We start from the raw sequence: 23,385 nt of genomic DNA, 5'->3' as shown, positions 1-23,385 counted from the left end.
ATTTTGGCTACTTTCGCTGCACATCACACCACGTGTCACAAAAAAAATGGATTGGGCAGTATAAACTAATAATTCCATTTATGTTCATACAAATTTTTGATTCATTCATTTTTCATGCATTCATTATCTCTTGATGAGAAAAATGAATTGGATTAATTCAAAGGAATGAAATGAAATAGATAACCAGTATATCGTGCATAACTCATATAACTGTCCAGGTACTAGTATTAATAATAATGGAATTTTATTTGTGAAATGTTTTGCACCTCACTGCAGTAAACCTTTATATAGAGACACAAATTAATGTCTTGCCAATTTAGATGTAGAATAGAATACATAGAATTTGCATATTTCAAGATTTCTTTTTTTCCCCTTGTTTTGTTGTTGTGAACAACATGTATGATTATACATTATTGATTTAATGTATGATTATCCTGTATGGAGCTAAATGGAGAATAGAGGGAAAAAGAAAATGGTAGTTTTAACCTGCAGGGGGCGACTTGAGGGCATGTTGACATGGGCGTTGAGTCTCATCCCCCTCCCCTCTCCTCTCCTCTCCTCCCTGTTTTTTCCCCCGTGATGCTGCAGACTGGATGCTCTCCATCACCAGTACCCGAGCTGGATGTGTCCCTCCTCCCACTTGTCCTCCTCGCGGTCGAGCTCCACTCCTGCGGATTACCTGGATGTAAACGGTAAGGACCGTTGTACCTCTCACCGGGGTCGGCGGCGGGGGTCTCCCTCTCTCTCTCTCTCTCTCTCTCTCTCAATCTCAATCTTAATCTCAGAGCAGAGGCTATAATAATTGGATTTATCGGCACAGATGCATCTGCTGGAAAGAGATAGAGGCTGCGGATGATCCTGTTATCGAAGGGGTTGTGGTTGTAAAAGTAATTTGCTTAATTTGTTTCCTGGAGTGTAAAATTGTAATATATAGCTGTTGCATACTGTCAGAAAAAGGGAGGCTCCGTTTGCCACTGTGGGTGGCCTCACCTCAAAGTGCATATCTCTGTGTGTGCATGTGTAGGTAGGAGGGTCAGACCCTGAGGGAGTTAGATATTCTCTCACCTCTATCTCATATATTTGTTGGACAGTGTCTGCAGCAAAACATGCTCTTCCTCATTTCCCCCCCCTGCTTGGAATCCTGTGTATTTACTCACTTCATGCTCAGACTCTGTTCAAATGAGGAAGGAGGCAACATGAGCTGCATTAGTAACAGTGAGGTGGCCGACTTGTGCTGGTGACGGTTGTGTTGTTAACATGGGAGATGTGACAGTGAGGACAGCGTGTGGAGCATCCGCAGCCTACGAAGCCTCAGTTATCCAGAGGTGGAAGCTCTTTTAATGGTATAAAGGTGTTAATATCACATATTGGTGCATTTGCACATGTGGAAACTACACATCTGCATGCCACATTGATATTTTTCCCGCACGCATGTTGCTTTCGCTTCCACGTGTGGCCCCTCACCTTTGCCGGGATCTTATTTCTTTATGTCACAGAAGGAGATGATGTTCTGTGGGCTTGGGTCGGCTGCACAAAGCAGTGGGGGCCACTGAAGCGTTAAAATGGGAGAGAGACTGGTGCCTCCATTTTCATTCATCCTCAATATTTCATGAGGATTCCAGTTTGAGCATCAAGTGGAGCTTGGTGGACAAACGGAAGGGGCCTTGATCTTTGCTCCGCTTCACATGTGCTGTGCGGTCGCAATAGCCTCTGTCGCTTCACTGAGGAAAACAAGGTGTTTGAGCCCACGCTGGTACAAGCACACGCACAAGGATGCACGGATTTCATAAGAGGCCAACCGATTGAAGGTGTCGACGTCAGGCTGCATATCGGGAGGCAGGTGGCAGGGTGAGCTGCTGAACAATGGGGGGATGGGGAAACATGCTCAGGGAAGCATGTTGATGGGGAGAACGTAAATCTTCCTCTATCTCCCCTCTTGCCTTTACGGCGTCCCCGCAGGAACAGTATCAGCTGTTGCAGGAGCAAGAGAGTGACGCGAGAGCACAACAGCCGGGGGAACGTTAATTGAAAAGATGGAAAACAAAGAGATTGGAAGTGACAGGGTCGATTCAGGAATGAGCCTGTACTGTAGAACTGTATGTGCTGTTTGGATGGTGGCACAGCAAGTGAGTAGTATCACTCCCCTTTTTTATTTCCCCCCAGTCATTTAGACGAGCAGCATCCTGCTCTTTGATACCCAGGCTGTGAGGCTCAGCTCTCCAGAGATTTGCATAGAGAAAGAGGAGAAGTTCAATTATCTCTGCAATGCTGTTTTTTTTTTTTTTTTTTTCATTAGCGTGACAGATTGTGAAGCAGAAAATGATGAAATTTGCGGGCTCAGGAAGCCATAACAGAATAGGGCAGGTGTAAGATCACTTGGAGGAAGAAAGGGTTGCGTTTCGGGGGTTTTGAAAAATATTGATATCACACGTTGATGTTAGTTTATCTTCCGTTAAGGTTAGAGTTCCCATAGGCCAATATACTGTATGTAACCCTTATTCTATTAAATGAATAGCTTTTATTAACTGTCCTTCTTGATATTACCATTATTTCTACATTGGCACTTAATGTATGAACAAAAGAAGCTGATCAAAAGTCAATAACAAGGGAGCCACATCCATCATGTCATCACTGTGCTGATGAATGTCACGTTATGAAGTACTGCTGTGTTCCTGCAGCGCATCGATTTGGGGTTGGGAATCAATTTGAGGGACGGAGAAGCAATCAAGGCTGCAGCAGAAACAATCCCGTTACCAGATTGCCACCTCTCGAAACAGGACTTCATTCATCCAAGATGTCATCTCTTCCAATGTCTGCCCTGCAAGGCATCCTTCTAACAGCTTGGCGAGCGAAGGGGAGTTTGGGACCTGTCTTGTCAGGTTGAACGGCGGAACTGTAACCCGAGGTGCTGTGAGACCTGATCGGGAGGCGAGGGAGAGGCAAGTGTAGGGGAATCTGATTCATTGGTCCGTGTTCTGCAGTGCAGGTGCTGAGGCAGCATTTGGTGTAGTTGTGTTCCCCTGCGCTGCAAAACAGGCACTCATATCATTTGCATTTTCTTGCAAAGCGGTGTGCTTCTAGGAACGTTAAAGGTGAGAAAACATGCTGTATATACATAATGATAGTGTTCTCTTGCGCCAAGCTTTATTCACCAAGGTTTACCCCTTTTCTTTTCCCAACAAAAAACAAACCTGTTGGAGTTAAATGGATTTTATATCCATCTGTTTTTGTGATTTGAAATGTGTGGGTTGGCACAAAAGACCAGGCAGAGACCTAAGTTGGAGGTTGGTTCATGGTACCTATCTCAACTTGGTGACCCGAGTGAATTATAAATGTGGCAAGGTGGGAACATAACGTGGAGGTGAGAAAGAGCTTCTGCCTGAGATCACAGAGTCTGCCGAGGATCTCTGTGCTGTACAAGAGTCCACCGAGGAAATATGTCAGTTACAGAAACAGCACTGAGTGGTATCTTTTTCAATTTACAGTACTGATGCACTTCAAAGTGGGCTGGAGGCCTGTCCCCATTGATCCAGCCTGCTGCTTTCCTGAGATTATCATCCAAACACCTTCACACTCGACACCGCACTTCCTTGTGCAATTCACATCCTTCCCGTTTAATTCCCGGCGTTTTCTTTACGTCAATTATCATGTAAGGAAGGACCTGCTCATTCAAAACATAGAGGAATGAGAGGCCAGGTTCTGGTAAAATGTGCAAAAGTTATTTCCACGATCTTGAGCTCTTTGAATAGATTCTGCCAGTGTGAAGAGATCACGTGATGTAGAGCTAATGGTGTTTTATGTTTTCAGAGATTCCTAACACATCACAGTCTGTTAAATGTTTGCTTGAAATGTAGATACATTTGGAAAACCGTAGGGAGAACTCAAACCGCCCACTTCACAGCACGCTGTCTTCTAGCCACAACTCCCCTGCAAAGACAACAAGATGCTTCTTTTCATGTCAAACTGTGACAAACTGTTGACTGACTGTGTACGTTCATGTATTTACAAGCACACTTTAATAGTGACTCCAACAGTAAGCAATGATTTATGATGAGGGAAAATTCCAGGCATTACAGAAAATGTAATGTTGCCGCAGAACGTAAATGGGATTTTTATGACAAAGACGCTTGTGTGCTCAAACTATTACCAGTTCTAAGGAGACAATCCCAGAAATGATGAGGATGACACAAAACAAGCATGCATCATACATTCATTCATTCCTCTGAGTGTATTACTGATGAGGAAAGAATTCAGTTACACTGCATGTTATATGGCGTACTTTGGATAAGTGAAAAGCCTTTATATTTAACGTCCTAAATGAAAATGTATTCAATTGAATTCAAATTCAGAAGTGTGTCCTTTAAAAAAGCAGGGCACGCAGAAAATAAAATTCTGTGCTGCTAGAAATTCTGGGCTTCACGACAATAGTTCAGGCGTATGAAAAATAAATAAAAATGAATCCTCCCAAAACATAGGGATGTGCTAAAACAGACAGACAGAGTGGGACTGGGTGTTTACTTCCCACCTGTTAAATATGTTTTCATCAAGTCATTTTATTTGGTTGTTTTTATACAGGATAAGGACCCCAGATGTCATGAAGACCCGTCTTCTAAATTAGGCATGATATTCAACATTGTGATTGCTGGCGTACTTGGCTCCCGCTGTGCCACCACGACACTGACGGAATGGCAGGGTGGTCTTTTTCGTAACTGATGCCATGAACGATTGATTTCTTGAATGTGCTCTTGAGGGCGCCGTCATCTCAGAACAGTTTCCAGAATGTGCGAGCGTGGAGAGCCCACCCGTGGGGGGGGGTTAAGGAACAACAACCAGCAGGGTGGCGTGCCGGCTGACGGTGATGCCAACGCTAATGATATCCGGACAGAGGATGGCGAGAGGATGGGCGACACTGGCACTCCGTCAGGGCTGGAGACTGCAACAGCAGCCCACCACAAAATCCTCATCTGGGGCACAGACTCCCAGTGTGACGACCCCGAGCTGGCCGAGTTTGAGAGGCTGGAGTGTCAGGAGCTCGAGGCGTATCTCGTTGAGGATGGAGAGGACTTTGTCGGGCTTGCGGCCCGGACGGAGCTCCTTCAACACACTTCATCGTGTACCAAAGCCACAGGAGAACAGGCAGTGGATAGTAAGAGCAGGGAAGAGCGGAAGTCCTTTCTGCATTGTGCCAACGAGCAGGAATCCAGTGCCTCCCATGTGTCTGAGAGCAGAGAGGCATCCAGGACTGAGTTAAGCTCTGAAACTGATGCATTTGTGTCCTGTCTCTCCACCATTTCAAACATGGCCACTGCTCTGGACCCCGTTGGCAGGTCCCAGGCGACAGACTCCTGGCACATTGCCCCCGGTCCTTACTCGACCACCTCAGAAGACCTGACTCCGGCTTCCCTGACTTGCACCACTGTGTCTGAGAGAGGCAAGGTTGACAATCCACCCCTCTCCTCTAGGAAAAGCACAATACACCAGAAGGACGTGGACATTAACTTGAATTCAACACTTCACTCCGAGGATGTCGCTTTGAGGGATCAAGTGAGTCATGGAGCTGTTCCGTGTGAGGATGCCGCTGATGAGCACAGGAAGAACAATAACCGGAGAAATAAATCTAGCAGCACAGTTTCAGAGGGAGACTGTGATCAAGGGAGGAGTAAGCACAAGGCTTTGCCCACTACAAAATCATCACAGGAAGAAAGCAGCACTAGAATGGATAAAAGCACACAAGCTGATGAGGCCCCTTATGTGAATTACAGCCCGACCAAAACAGGTTCAAAGGACAATCCGTCACTGATTCAGTCCAAAGCCATAAAGAAACAAGGATCATTTGATAACACATTGAAAAAAACAAACTCTTTTGTCAAGACTTTAAAAAAGCAGCCCTCTTTTGAGAATACTATGAAGAAGCAGCTCTCCTTTGATAACTCTTTAAAGAGGCAGGGCTCTTTTGAAAACGCCGGCACCTCAAGCTCTTCAAGTCTGGAGCGGAGGAAGCCGTGGGGAAGCCCCAGTCGACAAGCAACTCCTACTTCCTCGAAATCGACCTCCTGCTCGCCCAAGAGACGACCGCCTGGTTCTCCAGCCAAGGTCCAGGGCATCAGGACTCTGAGCTTCGAGCGCAGCGACTCCCCTCAGAGAGGTTTAGGTCAAACAGTCAAGCCCCCGGGAAAGATGCCGTTGAGCAGTGGCATCCCCAAACCTGTCACGCCTCAGCAAAAAGAACCCGAACCCAGGAGGTCTTCTTCTCCCCAGAAGCCTAAAAATGTACGGCCAAAAATCATCACCTATGTCCGGGCGAATCCTCAAGCAAAACCACAAGTCCCAGATGCCCCACATGAGGCCTCTACACCCCCACTACGACCCTCTTTCCCCAGCCCGCCAGCTCAGAAAGCTCCGAAGGTTGCTCCTCAATCTAAATCCACAGCGGTGCTGTGTTCCTCCAACCTGCTGTTTGACAAATACCGCCAGGAGATGCAGAAGGCGGGCTACCATCCTCCAGGCATGACTGGGACTGGGGCGAAGCCTCCAAGCGGCACCAAACCTCAAAGGTTGAGTGGCAAGTCGGACAGCTCTTATGAGGAAGTGCCAGAGAAATATCTCCAAGAGGTGAGAAATTGACTTTTGATGTGACATATTCACACACAACACAACCAGATGTCATTAGGGGTTGAAGCTACACAAGGACAGCTCCTAATGCTGGTGGCCTCGTACAGCGGCAAGTTGGCAATGAGTCTGAGTAATGCAAATGTTTGAACTGCTTTGTGAAAAACCAATCAATCTCAAATGTGCTCACAGTAATGCAGAAGGGGTTCTTTGTCTGGTTCGTCATTGCACTCAATGTCAAAATGATGTCATACCACCTTATCGCCCATTCGTAGGAATGACTCTTGTTGTGACAGTGACTGACTGTGTTGGTGATGTCCCTCATCAGCCTGTTTCCCAAGAAGGCGGCAATGTCCACCGCTCACCCAGAGCTCTGAGGCCTCAGCTGGGGTTGGGGGCGGTCACCAGGCAGCCCGCGGCCAAGACAAGGGTTCAGCAAGCAGGTCAAAGGCCAGCCCTGGTCCCAAGCCCGTCTGCTCCGGCGGCTGGAGCATCCACACACGACGCCGCAGGTGAGATGGCGATCAGGCGGCATAAAAGTTTAATTTTACTGTAATTGTACACATAGTACCAGAACATTCTATGTATTATTTGAGTTCATATGAAGAAGAAAAAAGGGGTTTCCCAGGCTGTATATGTATACATTTTTGTGGGATTTTCAGCTGAAATATAAGAACAATTTGACATGATACTTGATTATGTGCTTTATGTTTTGGAGCAAATAAGGGTTTTAAACCATTTACACAACTGTGGGCGCTTTCCCTTCTCTCTGCTTCTTTGTTTATTCTGTCCACATACCATCCTCTTGGTGTCGAGCTGCAGAGAACTAGTCATTTTCGGCTTGTTGAATGATTTTACCTGAATATTTCCCCTGCCATGACTATGGATGAGTCTCGGCAGCCTCAGCACCGAAACTCTTTTGAAGTGCAAAGCGTTTTTCATGGCGATGTCGCTCACACATCATAGCAGCTTGCACTGCATATTTCTACCTACTCACATCACAAGTAATAATCAAGTCGGCTTCCACATAGTGCGGTGCTCTCACACTGTATTTTATGTCCAATGTCATCACAGAATGGTTAACAGACGTAAGTTATGGCTAATAGGGAGATTGGAGATTAGTGAAAGTGACACAAATCCCTTTTTTTTAATTAATCAGCGCAAATGGGACCGCAGACTGTGACCGCAGACCCCAGCTTTGGCATTCGACATCCGCTCATATTGTGATATTCCTCCTCTTCCCCTGAACCTCCAGGAGAGCAAAGGAGGTCGGGCCCAGAACCAAGCCCTAAGAGTCTCCTGCTCAAACCAGGCCAGTCTGGTCTCCGTCCTCCAGGCTTCGCCGGCCCGCCAGCTGCCCGTCCGGGCTCCTTCGGCTTCGTCCGCAGCTCCAGCGTCTCGGCCGTGTCCAGCAACCAGTCTAACGACAGCGATCCCTGTCGACCCTCACAGCGTGAGTCAGCCCCTCTCCACACATTGCACACGAATCTGTGTCATACAGTTTCCTCTACTCCAGCTGAAAAAGAGCCCAAGACAAAAATAGACGTCAGACAGTGTTCAGTCTGATTAAAAGGATATTTCACACATTGTTTTATAACACATTGTCTGGGATTTGGTTTTTTTACATCTGCACGTCCTTATTAGTTCACCAGCAGTACTTGGTGCCCCTGCTATCCTCAGTTACTATAGTAACAGCCACTTGCTTCATTTCATTTTTTCACTGATTTATCGCAAGTTGCCGCTGAAAGCTGCTGCACAACAGAGGAAGAGGTCTTTAAGTCTCTCTCCTCCCTCTGCTGAGTTTGCCAACTGCAGCATTTCAGCTGGATCAGATCCAGTCCCCCCCGCCCAGCAACTGGACTTGGTTGTAGTTTGGTTGAGAGACTTAGTCTCTCGGATGAGAGGGGAAACGTCTTCAAGAAACTACAACCAAGTCCAGTTGCTCCCGATTCCACACCCTCGTGGTTAACTGTGACCTGGACGAATCGCCACAGACTTCCCCTTTTGTGGTGTTAGATTTTTCCGGACAAAGTGACTCAGTCAAACTAAAACCCAGCAACATCCCCAAATGGATCTTGAAGATCCAGGCGTCTCCACTGACCGCGCCGGTGGGAAGCCACGATGATGGGTTAGAGCTCTCCTCTGCTCAAGTGTCCCCACATTTGTTCCGCTCGCTGACAGCTGACCGCTGCCTTTCCCCCGCTCACCACTTTTACTGTCTCGGTCTGACCTGCTGGATTCCTCAAGCTGCTGGTGCAGACGCGATCCTCAGACTGGAGGGGGGGGGGGGGGGGGGGGAGAAGATGAAAACAGCTGCCGGAGGCTGAGCTATGTGTGCCGAAAACGTACAGTCAACCGGGGTGTGGTACGACAGGGTAATGTGTGCGGCTGTTTTCACGCCAGACACCTCTGGCCCGCCTCTTTCTGTGCCTGTGGATCTCCTCCTCCTCTAACTTTTCATACAGTCCAGCCAGATGATGGTCTCTCTTTACGCTCCGGCCTCCCTCCCAAAAGGCTCCGGTGTACACTTTACTGGGTTATTTTGCACCTTTCTTAACACTGATTCTTCAGAAAACAACAAACACAGCTCCAGATGATAACCTGCGGCCGCATAAGTGAAATGTATATTCAACCACATCCTGTGTTTCTTTCAGCTAAATAAAAACCCAATTGTACACATTCTACATGTGCTCAAGTGAATAGATGGGTGTCTGCTAAGCACTCGGAAGAATCTCAGGCAGCATATACATGACTGGCAGCTTGTACGGCTGTATGCCGTAAGCCGCACGCCTCGACTGCAGCCACGTTTGCTGGGGATTGCGCTCGACTTAAAAACCTTCAGACTGGGAGTATGTGAGCATGTCCTCTCGGGCTAGAGGATGCCACGATGAACATCAGGCCACTGAACACATGATGCAGTTCAACTGGCTCAGTGGGGAGCTCACACAATACTCACGTGTCTGTTGTTCCGTGGGCAACTTGGATGGGATGATTGTTTGTTCTTCCAGATTCCCATATTTGAGGATTTTCAAATGTTGGTCAGATAGAAGAATGTATTTGACTTTCACCTTGATCCAGATTTCCCGATTTTTATCGACATGGTGTAGCTATTCGTCACTATATACTCTGTTATGCAACGTCAAGATTTGCGTACCAGCTCCATGGGAGACTTCTCGGTAGTCGAGGCAGCTCAGATCTCTGTCGCGTGTTATAAATATGAAGCCGCTTTTCCTGTGGATCAGTCTCATCAAAAAAAAGAGTCTTCTTCACAGTGTCTGTGACCCCTCGGGTGACTGAAAGGGCCCTTTCTGGGGGGTTTAAGGTGAATTCTAAGATTACACTAAGACAAAACTTCATGTGTTGTTGTTTTTCCTTCCTATAGTCCAGTTAAACAGTTTGTTGCCTTAGATGTATATTCAGGGATTTCCAAAAGTTTCACATTGGTGACCTGCGTAAGTCTTATTTTACACCGCATGTTTATTTTATATATCGCGGCTGAATTTGTGTATTTCCAGAATGATTATATGAGAAAAGCGTATTCTAATGTAGACAGAAATCATTAGCAAATAGTAGGTATGAGAATTGTAAATTGCGGTAGATGTATTAAGGGATGAGCCTTAGTGCAAATGCAAAACAAAATGTGTGTATTCAATATTTCTAAGCTCTCTTTGTTCACTTCTTGTGAGTCAGTCACCAGCAGACTACAGAGGCCTCCTTGCTTCTTGCTGGTGTAAGACCGATCAGAGGAGGCCTATGGCAGCGGATAGTTTCGTACTGAACACGCAGCCTAGAAACAAGCAGTGAGTCAGCCTCCGCTCGTCTCCCACAGCCAATCCGCTGCTCGGCTCCGTCTAGATCGCAGTAAGCTGACGCTCCCAGGTGGATTCAGCAGAGACACCGCGGTCCCACTGGAGGCAATTTGACATCTATTTTTTTTCCAGTCATTTTGGTTGTAGCACTGTTAAAATGTGGTATCGCTTCACAATATTGTGTTTCTTCCTACAACAGCTCGTTTCATTTAACATGATTCAAACCTCATTAAAACCGTCTTCTGACCTTTTCCTTCTCAGATGTGAATAGTGACGCGTTCTCTCCTCCGTGAGAGTGACGAATAGGCTGACAGAGTTAACCTAAATGCTGAATTGTCTGTATAGTTGCATGGCATCCTAGAGACAGATTAGAGTTCACCCTGACTCAATTCTATAAAGCAAAAACATAACGATGTATCACAACCACAACGATCCTCCAGTTCATTTCTCCTGGGTGTGATCGGCGTTTTTCTGTTGGACTGCTCCTTGCTACAGCCTCAGTTTGTCTATGAATCAAAGCCTTTGCTATGCACAGAAAGCTAGAGGCGTATTAACAGCTGTTATGAATAATTAAGATGTTTGCTGCAGCCTTCTATTTTGTTGGTCTCTGTGAATTTCGGCACTCTAGAAAAAAAACTGCTATCCAGGGCTATGTCACGATCTGCTGATACTAAAATACAAAAGGAAAACCAAAATGGAACGTCTCACGGACCTTTGAGAGATCCCACGATCCTTTATGTGTCTGTGAGAGTGGAAGATTTACAGCACTGTCACCGGCCGAGGTGCTCTGGAGAAATGATATGCTTTTTAATTTTTTGTAAGTAGAAATAAGTAAGGGGATGTTTTTTTACACTGCATGTTTCAGATATTTCTATATTTTCAGTCATTCATTTCCGCACTGATAAATGTACAAATAAATAAGCGTGTATCAATAAAAATAAATTCTGTAACTCCACCACTCATAGTCATGCATTTTAAAACTGGCAATTATAAAAGCTGATTAGATCTTTACTCCAATGAAACGAGATCTAAAAGCCATATTAAGAGTCTCTATAGAATGAATAATTGCCTTTGGAGTTTGTAAATCCAAGTTTTGCCCAATATTGCTTTAAATGAAATGATGAATTATCTAAGGAAAAAACTCACAAGTCAATCTCTGGTCACTTTTCCAAATCGTGACAGTCTCTTACAATGCTTTTTTTTCTGTTCTCTCACACCTTTCCCTCTCTGCAGATCCCAGCAGTGGCAGCGATGAAACACCTTCACACAAAGCCACAGCGACCCCCAGCGAAGCCTCCCACGGTCAGAGCCGACCGCCGCCTCCCCCCGCCCCCGGCCTCCAGCGCCGCACTCTGCCCCCGCAGCGCTCCTCCCCAATGGGTACGTCCCCGCGACGCACGGCCAGTGGACAGTAGTGTGTTAGGCGAAATATCTGTGTGTGTGTGTGTGGTGTAGGGGGGTTTATATCTGGAAACAACACACTCCAGTGCCGTTGCGGTTTCCACTACCCCCAGTTCAAGGTCATTCCGCCTGGTCATCTGATGACCCTTAAGATCGGATGTGTGAGTTTCTGCATCTGATGAACCGCAGCCCTCAAATCACATGTTGGTATTCATTCCTCCGTAAGGATGATTTCCTTGTGTCACAGTTCTCTGTTGACTGACATTGTGGAGCGGCAAGACGGATGTTCAGCAGGGTGGTTCACAAAAGCTGGTGCACTGTGTGTTACCAGGCTTTCCTTGAATTTTCCAGAATTAGATTCAGTGTGTTGGCCAGCCAGAAAAAGATGAATTCATGAATTGGTGCCTGCGCTGCTTCAAGCTGCTGATTTACACGAGACACTGTGGCATGCATGCATTTGTATGTATTTTTAAAAAGGCTTGTTTGATATTTCACTCTCCTCAGTGTTTCAGTGAGAAAAAATTTAATAGAAAAATTTGAAATTATAATAAATATTAGAAATATAATCTAAGGAAAATGAACAGTGGATTGTACTCTTTCATCAGAAAAAAAAAATCCCCAGACATTACGCACCATTTCATTGTCTTTGAAATTAATACTTATGTCCATCAGTGCTACTTTAAGTTGCCTCTGAGTTTTCTTAAAGGAAAGTCCCTGCAGGTATTTATGTAAGCTTTGTTTATTATTTGTACAGTAGCCATTTAACATAGGCAAATCTCAAAGGACTCACCTGACCAAACAGGCATCATCTCCCCAATGAGCTTTCTCGCGTCACAGCAGTTAAGCGGAACAGAAAAGAAGTCAGTTGAGGTGACACACAAGGGAAGGCCTGCGGAAGGTGTTAACCATACAAACAAACAAAACTAAATCCTTTTCCTAATCCAACCAAAATCCCACTGACTCACTCAACAGTGGCAGAAAGAAATGAAAATAACACACTGCCTAACTGCGCTAGTCTCAACTGTAAACACAAAACATACCCGGGCCGCCAGCCATTACACCTCGTGTTCACAAGTCAGTTAACGTATCTACATGTGGTGACAAAAGGGATGTATGAAAATGATCTTGCTCACAGAACCACTGAACTTGTGCCTCGGATGAGCTAACGTTAATTTCGGGATGATAAATAATAAACCAAAATGGGTGTGATGTATCTTAACAGTTGCTTAGCGTTGCATCATGGCCGAGATACAGTATCGTGCAGTGTACTCTCCATCCATGCTTTGTTGTTGGTCGTGGTACCTTTGTGTGGAATATCAACACCACCCAGTGGTCACAGGGTGTATTTCTGTGTGGGCTCTGCTGCAGCAGAGCAGCGCCACCTGCTGGTGATCACTGAACACACATGTGTTTCACACCGGTGGTGAACTTCTTAAAACCTAAAACTGATGTCACCTTTTCATATGGTTTTCATAAGAAGGATTTTCCAAATGTCTGGCGAAATTCACAAGAATATATCTCTGATGAGAATCTATGATTAAAGATACTAAAAATAATAATGATAAAAATTAAACAGCAGAGGTGAAGCACAGATGTTAATTTCTTTGGCATTTTTGGTGTTTCTGGATTATTATTATTAACATTATTGATGCATTCGTGTGTGAACTGAATTTTAATGCTGTAGCTGATTAATAAGAAGACAATCATTTGTTTTACATAAATGAATCCATAGAAATAGGATATATTATATATGTACATATACAATATACATATTTTCAATCTCAGTCTGCGACTGTGAAATAAGGTAAAAGTGTAAAATAGCAATACCATTATTGTACTGTATTACATTGAATAAAATGTACTGCATACTATAACAGATAATATATTTCTGAAAATATATTTTTACATATCTATGAGAGAAATGTTTTTGAGTGTCTGCATTTTAAAACATGGCCACATTTTCCTTCACCAAACAGCCTCCAGGAGGGAGATGCCGAAGGACACACACGCCGTGATGCCACCGAAGTCCTCCCCTAAAAGATTGGCAGTGGTCTCGCCCAAGCCTCAGTCCCCGAGTGAGTCTTACATACATCACAGTGCTCAGCGAACGTGTGTGTGTGTGTGTGTGTGTGTGTGTGTGGAAAAGGCAGTGCAACATATTCGGCTGCTACTGCATCTTTAAATTGTACCATCACTGTCTCTCTCTCTCTCTCTCTCTCTCTCCCGCCACACTTTATTACAAGGCCGATGGCAGCCTGCTGTTGCCATAGCAACAGGCTACAGTTGCTGTAATGCTACCATGGCTCCGTCGGTGGAAATCCAGCTGGGTCAGATTACCACAGCACAAGTCAGCATTTTGTCTGTTTCTCAGAGACCAGACCGACCGAAGGCCCAGGAAAGCTTCATCGCTGCAAGCATAATGCACTCGTACTTTTCCCAGCACGAGATGAGAGAGGGAATTTGTGTGAATAAAATAAACCACAGAGGATTAATCTTTTTGTGTATGTGTCTATGCTGAGATGATATTTTCAATTTACCGTTTTTCTCGCACCAACTGCCCAAAACCCAAAAGATGTTCAATTCCATAGAAAACAATAGCAGGACATCCTGGTATTTCAGTAGCTGGAATCAGATTACGTGTTGAATGTTCAATGAAAAGTGACTTGGACAGTTTATCAATTTTTTTTAAATGATTGTTAATTGGTGTGTTCGCTCTCTTGTGCTCTACACTTTATAAAGTCTTCACAGTCTTTGAAAAGGTGCCACCTGTCACAGAGAATTGTTTGATTTTAAACAAATGACAAATGTTGACACATATAATCCACTTTTGTATGCAAGTTTTTACATTTTGAAAACATGCAAATGTAATATAATTAAGTATATTGCGTCAAGCCCGCTGCCCTCTGTTTCCACAGTTCGTGGGCAGACGGCAGCGGTCCGCGGTTCCGTTCGGACGGACAGGGCCCAGGAGTTGGACCGGGCTCTGGTCCAGCAGCTGCGGGAGCGCTGCGAGCAGCAGGCGCTGCAGCTGCAGAGCCTGCAGGCCCAGCTGAAGAAGGCCTCCCTGTGCCTGGACGTCTTCAGCATCACTACCCAGCACTTCTGTCACAAGGTAGGCCACGGCGGAGCGCTGGGACCTCAGCCGGGTTGACGAAGCAAGGGGTCTTTTGGACCATGTATTTAGACAACCATGGAGCATAGTCTTGGACAGCAGATTGGTTTTATTGGAGATCTCCCAAAAAAGAATTAACAGGAAATTACAATTTAACTGTAGCAGAAAAAAAAAGAACAAACAGTTGCTCACCGACAATTATTAATTGGCTTGAACTCATAAAAGAGATTCATTAGATGGAAAGTGTGCCTTTCATTCTGAGATTAAGAAATGACGCTTGCATCGTCTGTGCGTATGGATGTAAGTGTATGGAGGAGATAGAACCTATAGCATTTGTTGTTGTTGCAGTGTATTGTTGTTGCACATGGCTGTGGCAAGGTTTTGCAATCCCTCCCTGTCCCCCTCCCCTTAATGAGCTGAGGAAGTTCAGACATCCAACTAACTTGTCTTGAAAGAATCCAAGACGTTTTTTCCCTGGCTTTAATTTGATGCTAAATCAACTCATGCATATGACGAATTTCCATAACAACCCTTGCTTGTAAATACATTATTATCTAACAACATAACTTGATTAAGTCAATGTAAAATCCGTCACCGTGGATGAATAACCCATATCAAGGAAGCCTCCCTTATCTCTGACAGTGTCACACTGACATGAAGAGATTGACTTACTGAAGAGAGATTTAAATCAAACTTGCATCGTGGTTCATTTTAAATATTCATTCACTGTGAAGCCTCACTCCAGCCCGATATGCACACTGCCGCTTTTAAAAACTACACAAGAACAGGTGTAGCTGCCCTTCAGAGCTCATCTACAAAGTGCGATGTCTTCGCCGGCACAAATGACACCTGTAGCATCTGGCTTTGTAGATCCGACTTCAGTTCCTTTTCAAATATGTTGGAAATAACTCTGAAGCAGCAGGTTTTGCCAGCAAGGAAAATATACAGAGGATTTCCAAGAGTTGTAGTAGTTTAAACAAGGTGAAATTGTATATGATGCATTATGGCTTTGTATACATGTATGTGCAAGTATATGCACAGTACATGGACATACATGTGATTGAGCTGGGTTGGTGTTATTCTTTTGTCTAAGGTGTCACTGCCAGAATCAAAGACATCTTGTAGAAGAAATCAGTCTGCTTGCACACGTTCCCTGCCCCATCCTCCTCCCCCGCTTAGATTCCATCCATCTCCTAGCCCCACCCACGGGTTCTGCTCTACAGTGGGAGATGATTTACGAGATTAGAGCTGACTGCCTGGGCCTGGCTGCGCTTTTAGTGAGACTGATCGTCAGATACGGGAAGAACGCTCGCCAAAGGGTCTGACGGGTGGATGATGGAATATTTTGCATGCATCTTTGGTATATCTGCAAATATATGAACTATTGAAGGGATGCGACTCTGCCTCTAAAATTGTGCCTTTGCTTTGGTTTTCAATCAGTACTGTTAATAATAAATCACAGTATAAGCGATTTTTAGAAGTAAATGAGCAGGGAGCTTGTTAACCGGACTAAAGTATTTGATCAGTAATAATGCCCTGTCCATTTTTGATCAAATAAAACCATGATATTGTATTTTGGCTGTGATATGTGTCTGAAGACGTTAACAAGCAGTGACACCATGGGGTTTTAGAAGGTAAAATGTATGTCTGTGTGAGATTGACTGAAGAAATAGACAGAGAAAAGAGTAATTGACTCTTTTTTTTGCATGAGCAACACCTAGTGTAAAGTGCTCTATTGATTGAACTATATTTTGCAAGAAACTCCAATGCTACAATTTGGATGACATCCCTTTAGCAAGTCTGTATTAAATATTTTCCATTTAGCATGTGTTGGTTTGTTAGTTTGATATGTTCTGAAATGCCTGGTGCCTGTAGCTATTTTCCCTGAGCCCAGTTAAAAAAGCAGATAATTGGCCACTTATTGATAATGTCCCTCCCCCACGTTCTTATGCTCCACTCTTCTTTTTTTTCAAAATGCAGAAGACCGCATGTGTGTGTGTGCTTGTGTGTGTGTGTGTGTGTGTGTGTGTGTGCTTGTGTGTGTGTGTGTGTGTGTGTGTGTGTGTGTGTATACAATACAGGGCGGGGGATTAAGGGGTGGGCAGGCAGAGCCGGGCTGGGTGCTGTCGGTCTTTGTTCTATCCGGGATAAACGTAGGTCGCAAACCAGGAAACAAGGTGAGGCTTCAGTCTACCCACCTCCCCTCCCCTCCCTTCCCCTCCCCTAGATCCCTCCCCCTCTCTCTTGCACCCTGTAAATTTTTTCTATTCTGGCGCTCACATCCTTCAGTGCTGCCTCCCCATTCCGGCTCAGGGATGCTGCTGCCTGCTAGTCTAGTATGGGCCATTGCTGCTGCAGGCTCCATTTCCTCCCACTGCGCTGTCTGGACCAAACGGTAAAGGCAGCAGGCTTGTTTCAGCACCGGGGAATCCTTTAAGTATGTGTGGTCGTGCACGTGTGTGTTTGTTGGGGTGTTGGGTGGGGGTCTGTATGTGTGTGTGTGTTCATATGTGCATGATGTTCACTTTGTTTCCTAGAGACAGAGCCGGTGGAGAGAGTGAATCTGTGCAGGATTGTGCTGAGTCAAAGCAGGCTCGTCAGTCAGGCTCTCCCTCTTTCTTTTCTTACATAACGTGCCGTTGCTGCTGTCTTGTCTTTTTATTACAGCCAAAAGAAATCACGCATTCAGTTTTTCCCGTGCAGCATTCATCCTGTAGACGCAGCTTTCCGTGTGCACGGCGGAGTCTGACCCTCTTCAGGACTAAACAGTCTGAACGTAAAGAGCAACTGCACTTTCATGGAGGATGTTATGGTCCCATTGAAACTGGCCTGATTACGTGGGTGCAGACCTTAGTGGTGGTTTATTAACTCATCACAGCACCTTTACTATAAAAAGACATGCATATTCTTTTCCATAATGCACAGTGCTGAAATGATTAGTCAGTTGAGAGAGAGAGAGAGATCAATATTTTATTATCCATTAATCCTTTGTTATTTAGCTGGTTCAAGCCTCTCAATTTCTTTGTTAACTGAATATTATTAGGTTTTTAGACGGTTGCCCAGACAAATAAAACCCCAGACTCTGTGTGCATAGGGATGAACATGTTTCATTGTTTTTCCTATGTTACAAATAATCGATCAGTCCGTTAGTTGCAGCCCTGAAATGGATCATGTTGCCAGGATGAGGGGCTGAATTGGGCAATCAGAATGCGCGTCACACATATGACTCCCTGGGGATCGGCGTAGAGGGGGGGATGTGTGGGCAGGACTGGGGAGTGGTGGGTGGGAGCAGAGGTGGAGCTCAAGCGTGAGGAGTGAAATGAAAAAAGCCGCTGACCAATGAGGTCACTGCCGTCCCCACAGAGTAAAACCTCAGAGGGTGACATCATTTACCGCCGAGACGTACAGTAGTGTGACTGCATACTGTCTCATTTCTCCTGCCCGTGTCCACCTTTCGCTCCGTTGTTTTCTCGTAAACACTGCTTTGGGATTTGTACGTCATCTCCGAGCAACAGTGTGCGGAGCCATCTCACTGCACTTTTAAAGTTGTGTTCAATAGTCATTTAACTGACAGCCGTTCTCTGAGGAGGTTCGCATCTCGAGGAGTCCCTTGTGAATACTGGAAAAGCCTTCGAGCTCTGTGTGAAGACTTTATCAAAGGAGATTTCCTTTTAAAATTGTTGCCGCTGACTCTTACACAGTGCTGCAAAGCATTGAGCCTATTGTAATGTGACACAGAAAAGGTTGTGTTTTTTTTTGTCTTTCATTACCAGAAATAATTAATCATTCCACATCTATTCTTTGATCCGCTGTGATCTGTGAGCTCCGGGCAGAACACTGCTGTTCATCATCCTTAGTGCAATAGTCGGTAGCTACAGCTTGTGACCTTTAGTCCAGTGCAGTGAAAAGTACAGTTTGGTTTGAGGTTGCAGGGCCAATTACACAATCTGACTGGTGTAAACAGGTTGTAAGTGTGTGGTTATGGCACTTAACAAGATTGTCTGGCTACTTCATTCCGCATATTAACATGCCACATGTGGAGAAAAAGCAATTTTGATGAAAGAACCTGCAAATATATATATGAATATATATATAAATATAAATGTAGCAATATCTGCGTGGCGGAGGCGCAGCTCAGGAAGTGTGGTGTTACCATGTGCTTGAAGACTTACAAAATTTAGATAACGTTTCTCTCAGAAGCGACACAAATCGCGTATGAGAGGAGTCCAGCGACTTACACGCGCATCGACCAGTAGGCCCGTACTGCGAGCTCACATGATTCAGTAGCAAAAATGGTCTTAAAATTACGATAATAATGTTTATCGCAATAATTTCTGGGACAATACATCGTCTAACCTATAAGTTATAGGTTATAAACTTGAGTTGACAAAAAAACTGAACGTTTACCTTCACAGGGAAAAGGAATTTTTTGGAATGCTGTTGCATTAATATGTATTATCAACATCAGAAAAGTAACCATATTAGTATCAAGGTTTTCATTTCGAATCCAATCACCCATTCCTGCGTCAGTTGTTGTCTTCTGCAGCTTAAATCTGTGCCACGACTGTCACATTCATTTGACCGTTACCACGGTGCTGCAGGTGTTTGTAAGAAATCCATCCGTACAGTTAACTTGTCCTTTTGTGTTTGTGCATTTCAGAGTGAGAGTGCCATTGTGAAAGAGAGGGAACTTTCCCTGGAGCTTGCCAGAATCAGGGATGAAGTGGGTAAGTGGGATACGGCGTGGCAGACATGGCACCGCAGGAGGGGAGGGGAGGGGAGGGGAGGGGTGAGTCACTCCCCGCTCACTGTATATCATGTATTATACAGTACACCGGCATATGGGATGGGACCAAGTGACCCCTGGGGAATCCACTCTGCTGCTGGAAAGCTGGATTTAGTACAAGAACAAAACACCCACATTCCAGATACTATAAAATGCTGCTCGGTCACAAAAATCACAAATATACAGCTGCTAGATTAACTTTGGTTCATCTTCTCTTTTAGTTAGTATGTGACCCTAAATTTGAATCTCTACACGCTGTGTTCCAGCTTTCAGTGTTGCACACTGGGAGCAACTGCAGCGGGAGAAGGAGGAGGTGGAGCGTCGCTTCGAGGCCGAGCTCCAGGGACTGCGAGCGCAGCAGCGGCGGGAGCTGCGAGCGCTGGAGGAGCGGCTGAGGGCGCGGCACAGGGCCGAGACCGGGAGCCTGCGGGCCGAGCAGCGAGCCGAGCTGGAGGAGCTGCGGGCCAGACAGCAGGATCAGGTGTGTGTGTGTTTCGATAAGGTCAGTTATGTGCCACCTCAGAAGTTGATCGTGTGGCTGTCACGAAATTTGATTGGAATATTTCAACAGCAACGTTGTTACTCTGGACAATCCACAGATCCCCATTAAAACAGCTAACAGTGTGTTACATGATCCGTTCCCCCCCCCTAATGTGTGTGCACGTATGAGTGTGTGGTCATACCTTCATACACCAATTCATCATTGGCATCGAGTTACTTTCGTTGAAAGTGTAATACCCTACATCTTGGCCGCAGATCGAGGAGATGAGCGAGAACCACGAGGCGTCCTTGATGGAGATAGAGACCACTCACAATGACACACTGGCCACGCTGCAGGAGGAGCACGCCAGGACTGTGAAGAGTGAGCACAGTACCGACAAAAAACCCCCGTTGCTGTCCTTTCACTGACTCACTCCGCTGCAGGCTCAGAGAGGTAACGATATGCTATTTCTTCTCTTAGATTTGAAGATGGCGCATGAGCAGCAGAGGAGGTCTCTGGAGGAAGATTTCGAAAAGATCCGGCTGTCACTGCAGGTTAACAGCTCTCCTCAGAAAACATCCGTCTAAACGTTTGTGACATTTTTTCCTGGTGGGTGACGGCGACATCTGTGTGGTCCACAGGATCAGGTGGACACGCTGACGTTCCAGAACCGCAGCCTCAGGGACCGAGCCAAGCGGTTCGAGGAGGCTCTTCGCAGGAGCACCGATGAGCAGATAGTGGTAACGGCTGCGCGACACATTAGAGGACGATAGCGCAGACAGCTCTGGTGACAGTAGCTGGATCAAACTTCGAGAATGCGTTGGTTTGTTGGTCACGGAGACTGATGGTGGCTTTCGCTCATGTTGTCTGCGTTTTGGCAGGACGCCCTGGCACCGTATAAACACATTGAGGAGGACCTGAAGAGTCTAAAAGAAGTTCTGGAGATGAAGAATCAACAAATTCACCAGCAGGACCTGAAGATAACAGAACTGGAGAAAATAGTAGGCCTCAAATTTCTGCTTTTGTTTTGCCTGGAAACTGGTGCTTCTCCTGGAGCTGTTTCTAAAATGCCATGCCCAGTGAAGGGTCACATAGGAAATAGCACATTCAAATTCCACTGTAAATACACCATTTAGCGTGTATTAAATTTTCACATTCCATTTAGCCGTTTGAAGAATTTAATGTTTTGCACCCTCTCTTCTGTGATTTTGAGCAGGCTGAAAAGAACGTTTACCTGGAGGAGAGAGTGCAGGTGTTGCAGCAGCAGAACGAGGACCTGAAGGAACGAATAGACAAGAACCTCGCCGTGTCCAGGTCAGTTGAAATGCCTCACTGGTGCAGTAGAAGTGAATCAAATCACCTTGTGATGCCCAAGGTCAAGGATCAATGGTAATGCGCCCAACAATTTTGGGCAAATGCAGCGGTGGACCAAAAAAAATAAATATATATATCTCTGATATATTAAGGCAAATTTCTGACATGAAATTTAATTTTTGACTTTTTCTCGCCCCCCTTCTTCCCCAGACAACTCTCCGAGGAGAATGCCAACCTGCAGGTGAACGTGGAGAAGGAGAGCAACGAGAAGAAGCGGCTGAGTCGCAACAATGAGGAGCTGCTGTGGCGTCTCCAGACGGGCGAGCTGAGCCCTCGCATGTCCCCCAGCTCCTCCCCCATCCATCGACCCGTCTCCGGACCAGGCTCCCCTGCGCGCCCACACTCCTACCACCAATGACGCTCTGTAAGGAAGCTCTCGTATCAAATGCTTTCTTTTACCTGGCATCCGAAGCCCTGGTGTTTTTAAAACTCTGAATGTTCCTCTCAGTTAAAAGTGTGGGATTTCACACAGTGCCGATGGACTAAGACTATATATGTGTGTTTCTTGGGAAATGCCAATCGCCCGTGTGATGCATTTCCAAAGACAAACTCCAGGAATTTTAATCTCTGACCTAAGTCATTTTTATTGATGATTGAGTCTCTTATTGTTCAAGAGAGGAACTCTATGCCCTCCTCTTTTTCTATCCCTCACGAATGGCCAACAAAGCAGAAGCGCTGCGATGCTGCAGCAGCAGACGAAAAGACCTGATCGTTGTAGACGTCAGGGAGCAGGAACAGAGTCACAGTGCCTCATTTCCAGGTTTTCATCTCCATCTGCATCTCCAGCGCTCAGGATGACGGATGTACGAGACATAGCAAACATCGATAGGTGCAACACAGAGCCTTTGCTGTCCAGTTTCTGCCACCAGCAACGGCACAGGCAATACTTTGAGTAAAATCACAAAGACTACCGACAGTCGGTTCCTCTCGAAGGGTGGCTTCCTCTGTGGAGCCATTTTTTCATGCAGAAATCTCTCATGTATCAGGATCGTGCGAATGACTACCATGAGCCATCCAGCCTCAATCTTCTGTCCCACTTTCTCCTTAAATAACGAAATATCAGCGCTGACCAGAAATGTATGATTACAACAGAACAACTCATCAATCCATTGAACTGCCATAACAGTTTAGCTGTGTTATCGATTATTATTTATTTGTTTTCTGAACTATAAATGTATCGCTCTCTCTCTAAAGCATGTTCTGTCCTCCAGTTACGATGGACTTTATTTTAAGGACTACCCTACAGTGCGATGAAACGGAGTGGAAGGGCGAAGGGGCAAATCGCGTGACCTCCAATAACACAGAGCAGGATTTAATGAAATGAAACTAAGTTATTGTGGAATGCATTCGAGACTAAACTCACATTTTCCATGTGAGCTGAGGCCCCTCACCTTTGGTTATATGTTACCATTTCCTACAAAACTGAAGTGCAGGATCCGTAGAAACCACCAAAGATGAACTCATTGAACACAGCGGTTCATCGCGCGCTGCTGTGTAGCCGTCATGTGTCTGGTGTCGACTGTTTCAAAATCAGCCGTGAATGTGCAGACATATGTAGTTCTTGTCAATAGTGTATTTAACTGAACACGTTATCATGTTGGGGAGCTGCAGTCTGACACAGTGTGCAGTACCTTTGCATTGCTTTCATTGGTTTCTGTCTCACTAAATGGTTTCCGAGATTCACCATGGGAAAAACCTTGAGAACAAATGCGATGTGAAAAACACTCATGTGGCTTCCAGACCTTCATCTTCCACGTGTATCTCCAATTGACTTTTGGCAAATTCATTTTGGAGAAGAAAAAAATATATTTAT

At 45.4% G+C, this 23,385-nt stretch overlaps 1 protein-coding gene across 5 annotated transcripts; it reads left to right on the top strand.

Annotated features, from left to right (window-relative positions):
- The first annotated feature begins 73 nt into the window (after positions 1 to 73).
- On the top strand, positions 74 to 22,850 carry mtus2b (microtubule associated tumor suppressor candidate 2b). 5 transcript variants are annotated; one of them, XM_035623872.2, is made up of 15 exons: positions 214 to 692; positions 4,576 to 6,612; positions 6,938 to 7,121; positions 7,865 to 8,062; positions 11,652 to 11,798; positions 13,796 to 13,894; positions 14,735 to 14,931; positions 19,592 to 19,658; positions 19,984 to 20,198; positions 20,474 to 20,579; positions 20,679 to 20,752; positions 20,840 to 20,938; positions 21,080 to 21,199; positions 21,412 to 21,512; positions 21,723 to 22,850. In XM_035623872.2, the coding sequence occupies exons 2-15, from the start codon at positions 4,780 to 4,782 to the stop codon at positions 21,928 to 21,930; spliced, it is 3,648 nt and encodes a 1,215-aa protein (XP_035479765.2). In that variant the 5' UTR covers positions 214 to 692; positions 4,576 to 4,779; the 3' UTR covers positions 21,931 to 22,850. The 5 variants fall into 5 exon arrangements, with proteins under 5 accessions (XP_035479766.1, XP_035479765.2, XP_047191508.1 ...); XM_047335552.1 differs by having other exon boundaries at positions 215 to 692; positions 21,415 to 21,512; XM_035623875.2 differs by lacking the exons at positions 214 to 692; positions 4,576 to 6,612; positions 6,938 to 7,121; ... (2 more) ...; positions 13,796 to 13,894; positions 14,735 to 14,931 and adding an exon at positions 17,140 to 17,326 and having other exon boundaries at positions 21,415 to 21,512.
- Positions 22,851 to 23,385: the final 535 nt, after the last annotated feature.

This window comes from Scophthalmus maximus, chromosome 11 (assembly GCF_022379125.1).
Source record: "Scophthalmus maximus strain ysfricsl-2021 chromosome 11, ASM2237912v1, whole genome shotgun sequence".
Taxonomy (NCBI): Eukaryota; Metazoa; Chordata; class Actinopteri; order Pleuronectiformes; family Scophthalmidae; genus Scophthalmus; species Scophthalmus maximus.
Note: the sequence above shows the minus strand (reverse complement) of the source record. Positions and strands in the feature narration are given on the sequence as shown.